A 5,414-nucleotide genomic window follows, 5' to 3' on the forward strand; every position below is an offset into this window, starting at 1 on the left:
TTTTTTTTAAAAAGGGATGTAATTCCCTGACGTACACTTTAACTGTATATTGTGTCATTCTGAAAATGCTAGTTTGCTGGCTAAGTTGCTGACCCGGAATAAGCAATTAAAAGCACAAGGACAACTGGAAACAAGCATATTCAAAGGGAGAGGTCGTAATGACGGCCTCCAGATTCCTCTCAGTACGGGTTTAGTTTAAACACGCCAACGATAACAACAAGATCAATTAAAAACCTGCTAGACCGGATTTCACGTCCTGGCTCCTCGTGACTTGTCATATGACACCGCAGAAGCCAAGACACAGGAGAAAAGATAAGTGTCTGTGTTGCCCGTAGCAACAGGAGGTGATATTATTGGACTGGTTGCTATGGAGGTAGCTCACGTAAACTAACATTTAAAAAATGGGTGAACTTCACATTTAAAGATGCAGGAGGAGATCAGCAGCAAAAAAAAGATGAAAAAAGGCAGAACAGGGAATGAAAAAGAGTGCACAAAAAATAACAAAAGGTGCAAAAGGGATATTGAAAAAAAACGTGCAAAAATAGCAACAACAAAAAAGGCACAAAGAGGATGAAAAAAGTGGCAAAAAGGATAAAGTTCAAAAAAAGATGAACAAAAGTGCAAAGGATAAAAAAAAAATTGCAAAAATGGAAAATAAAAAAGAAGAGTGAAAAAAGGTGCACAGAAGCATAAACATTTACAAAAAGAATAAAGGGTCGAAAAGAATGAAAAAAGGGGCAAAAAGCATAACAAAAAGGTGCAAGAAGAATGAAAACGGTGCAAAAAAAAGAGATGAAAAAAAAGGTGCAAAGGGAGAAGAAGAGGTTCCAAAAGGTATTTAAAAAAACTAGCAAAAAGGAGGAAAAAGTGCAAAACTGATTAAAAAAGTGCAAAAATGGATTTTAAAAAAAAAAAAAAGGTGCAAAAAATAGATAAAAGATTTAAAAAGATGAAAAGGTGCAAAAAAGGATCAAAGTTTAAAAAGAGATTAAAAAAAAGTGTAAAAAGGATTTAAAAAAGGTGACAAGTATTTTATGGAAAACAAAAGCCAGACAAGAGTTTATAATACTCGGTACATTAGCACAACAATTGTCATCTAGTCAGAGTTTCGATCTATTCTAGCGGCGTGGTCATGTGATCTCAATGGCGGTTCAGGCAGTTTATCACGAGTTATCTGATCCTGTGTACATACAACAGAACACATGACACACACACACAGCTCGGAGCTGCCTTCATTTCTAAGCTGGCCGGTTACATCCTGGCTCGGACTCAGGGTAATGCTTCACTCTCTCTTATAAACCTTTGGCTAAGACGCCGAAATTCTAACACAGGCCAAACGAAGCGGAACGCTTATCAGAAGCCTGCTGACGCACCTGACGCCGCCATATTATGACACCTGACAATGCAGCTTAATAACTGCAGCTTAATAACTGACTGGACGGACAAAACAGCCGCCTGGTTACATGTGCGGAGAACGGCTACTGTCCTGGAAGAACCTAATAATAAAAATCTAGGCCAAGGCCGAGTGTCCTGACGGCCCAGAGCAAACCCAGGTCTAGGTTGTGGACCTAGGTGGTGCAGTGCAGGTTGGTAGATGGAAACTTGCCCGACTAGTTGCTTAGGTGGCTCCTGCCATTGGAGTTCCTAAAGGCCTGTGTCAATCAGCTTTTGTTGGCTGCAAGCGGGTTTTGAATTCCCATACAAGTCTATGGGAATGCAGTTCTGATTGATACAGGTCAGAAGGAGGTCAGCGGCAGTGCAACAGACAATCAATTCTGAATGGTCTCAGATGCATCTCAGACTGAGGTCATCAATATGAACCCTAAGACTATCAAGACAGACGCTAAAGCTGGCCATACACCAACAGTACAATTTCCTTTGGATCTACCAATGACTATGTAGTTCGATAGTCTGCCTGATTGCATACAAATTACATGGACTGCCTAGGTAGGCCCTTGAATTATATGGTATGGGTAAGTCTAAAGGAGGTTGTATTGAGTATGGCGCGTTACCATTAGATTGCTGGGTAAGTCTAAAGGAGGTTGTATTGAGTATGGCGCGTTACCATTAGATTGCTGGGGAAGTCTAAAGGAGGTTGTATGGAGTATGGCCATTAGATTGCACAATACCCTTCAGGTTATCCACGCCCATGCAATATGAAGCCTGCCTAAACATTACATTCAACCTGTATCCAATCCCAAAAGACTGGTTGATCTATCGGTTTAGTGAGCAGGAAGTGATAATGACGCTGGAATTATGGCAAGTATTTTTAACTTGCAGAAAATGCTCTTTGCCTGAGAAAAAAAAGAAGATGAATGCAGACACCATATTTGAGGACTGGTAAGCTGCAATATGTGAAGGCGGCCATCTTGCTAGAGGCAAGGCTTTGCTTCCTCATGTCGGAGCCTGCAGCAAGGAGAACAGTCAGCAACGCAGAAGGGACATCACCAAACCTCACTCCATATCTCCTGAGACTAGAAGTCAGAGGCAGCAGTGCCCTAGATCTCGCTCTGCCGCTACACAGCTATAAGGCTTTAGGCACAATGACATTACAGGAAGTACATGGCTATTTTTCAGCAGAAATTTAAACCAAAAAGGTACATTGGTCAGGGTGCAACTTAGGCAGCGGCGTCACAAGAGGGGGTGCGGCCCGCACCCGAGTGACACAACTGGAGGGGTGACACCAAAATGACTGAAGGTCATTTTGGCGTCGCCCCCCTCTGAAAAGTCAGGCACTCGAACATGGACCAAGCGCCGGTCAGTTTCGGGAGAGAGGAGGGAACCCGGCTGCATACCTTATCTGGCCGGGTGACTGTCCCCTCCTCTCTCAGCAAGATGGCCACCGGCAGGTATCAATAAGATTGCCGCGCATGCACAGTGACGTCATGGTGGGGTATCACCCAGTAACCGCCCACGGTGACACCTGGCGTCGGAATGCCCCTGAACTTGGGCACAATTAACAAAGCAATGTTTTAAAATCTTTTTGAGTCCAGGTTCACTTTAATCTGTGATGTTACCATTGCCTCTGAAAATGCTTGCTGTTTGGCTGTCATGTTGTTCCTCTTCATTTCTTGATCCTCACTGACTGCCAAACTGTAGCAGGTCAGAGAAAAGTCCACATCTGTATATTTGTCCTGTGTCAGCGACTCAGTATAAAAATAGGAGGAGCAACACAACAGCCGGGCTGTCAATAATGGGAGCCTCCATGACAGGCTTTCTTTAATAAGGACGTTTGGTGAGATGTATTTGGGTTCCCTTTAGGTTTTGGAGGTATGTGAAGTCATACAGGGAATATAAAATGCTTGCAGCATAGCAGTTGTAAAGAAATCCAACATCTGCATCTATTAGTCATACTTACTGTGCTGTATTTCTGGAAAGTGTAATTCTGCATATCCGTTTCCATGTCGGAGAGACATTCCAAGACCACGGCCTCACCCTCCAGCATTGCAGACCGAGGCCCGGAGATATACAATCCAGCAGAAACTGGAAAAGAGAGACACAGAGACATTGTTTATCTTCCATGTAATCGTCTACAATGTCATCCTACATCCTCCCACCACCAATCCCAACCGGTGTTCCTATTCTGCTTGAGCTTACCAAACTGGATATCGTTGTGCCTACATATTGTGGAAGAGTCTAAGGCTACACAGATGGTGGATAGATCCTTGAAGTCCCAGTGTTTTATTCCACAATATGGTGACTGAAAGGGTGTGTAAACCCCAACACACCCTGACCTCTGACCCCTAACCACCTCCAGCACTGCAGACTGCTTCAATGTACCGATCTACAATGTTCTTCTACATCCATCGCCAACCGCACCAGTGTCCTTATTCTGCAAAGCTTACCAAAATGGAATGGCCTACATATTGTGGAGGAGTGAGTAGATGGTGGATTAACCCTTTAAGTCCAGGGCTTTATTCTAGAATATGGTGAATTAAGGATATGTAAACCCTAACACACCCTGACCTCCGACCCCTAACCCAAGGACTGCAGACTGCTACAATGTACTGATCTACAATGTTCTCCTACATCCATCGCCAACCCCACCAGTGTCCTTATTCTTCAAAGCTTACCAAAACCTACATATTGCCTACATATTGTGGAAGAGTCTGAGTAGGTGGTGGGTGGACCCTTGAAGACCCAGTGTTTTATTCCACAATACGGTGATTTAAAGGGTATATACATCCTGACCCCTAACCCCCTCTAGCACTCCAGACTACGTCAACGTACTTATCTACAATGTCATCCTACATCACCAACCCAACCAGTGTCCTTATTCTGGGGAGCTTACCAAAATGAATATGGTCGTGTCTACATATTGTGGAAGAGTCTAAAAGCTAAGCAGATGGTGGATGGACCCTTGAAGTCCCACGGTATTATTCTAGAATATGATGAATTAAAGGGTATGTAATCCCTGACACACCCTGGCCCCTAACCCCCTCCAGCACCGCAGATTGCTTCAACATACTGATCTACAATGTTCTCCTACATCCTTTGTGTCAATCCCACCAGTGTCCTTATTCTGAGGAGCTTACCAAAATGAATATGGTTGGGTCTACATATTGTGGAAAAGTCTAAAGCAGGGGTTAGAACCCTTGGTACTCCAGCTGTGGTGAAACTACCAATCCTATCAAGGCTCTGGCTTTAGGAGTCATGCCTGCAGCTACAGAATCTTGGAATGCCTCATGGAACTTCTACAACAGCTGGAGTGCTGAGGTTGCCTACGCCTGGTCTAAAGGCTAAGCAGATGGTGGATGGACCCTTGAAGTCCCAGTGTTCTATTCTACAATATAGTGAATTAAAGGGTATGTAAACCCTGACACACCCGGACCTCTAAGAGCTGGCAGCTTGAAATCCCACAAAAATGTACCCCAGCCCATTGCAAGTGAGCATTCTCATAGAATTTTGAGCTGCTGGAAGGCCCTGTGATGTCACCTGCTGGAGGCTGGGGCCAAGGTGTTTACTTTTTTGGAGGGAAGGGAACATTTTTTGTTTATAAATGGCCCTTTGAAGCTTTTTTTGTGGGGGGGGGGGGCAGGGGGCGGGGGGACAGGGGACTGGCATAAAAGTTGACCAATTTTCCATGGAAGGTCCACTTTAACCATACCCGACTCTATCCAAAATACCCCAAAAATATGTCTGCTTTAGAAGGCTCTACCTTCAAGCCAACGGTTAGTTCATACCACGTAGCCCAGTACTATATCTCAGGGAAATGTAAACCTCAAACCGGTGCACTTCGGTCATTCGGCTTCTTATTAATAAACCACAATTTCAAAAGCAAGTCTCCGGAAAAAAAGCAGTTTTGTACCAGACGCAGCTGAGAAAAACACGGAACCTCCATTAACAAGAGGCCGTAATCGCGCGCCGAGATCATCCCGGGATGCCGCACATCAATCGGGAGCCGCATACTTTTA

The 5,414-nt window shown here is 44.2% G+C and overlaps 1 protein-coding gene across 1 annotated transcript in view; it reads right to left on the minus strand.

Moving 5' to 3' along the window:
* Positions 1-5,414, minus strand: part of LOC108785534 — a 36,090-nt gene that overhangs the window by 24,627 nt on the left and 6,049 nt on the right. The window contains exon 2 of the mRNA XM_018554622.1: positions 3,359-3,483. Coding sequence (XP_018410124.1) covers positions 3,359-3,483 — 125 coding nt within the window. The remainder of the gene's footprint in view (positions 1-3,358; positions 3,484-5,414) is intronic.

Source organism: Nanorana parkeri, unplaced genomic scaffold, assembly GCF_000935625.1.
Source record: "Nanorana parkeri isolate BGI_ZX_2015 unplaced genomic scaffold, ASM93562v1 scaffold166, whole genome shotgun sequence".
NCBI classification, from domain to species: domain Eukaryota; kingdom Metazoa; phylum Chordata; class Amphibia; order Anura; family Dicroglossidae; genus Nanorana; species Nanorana parkeri.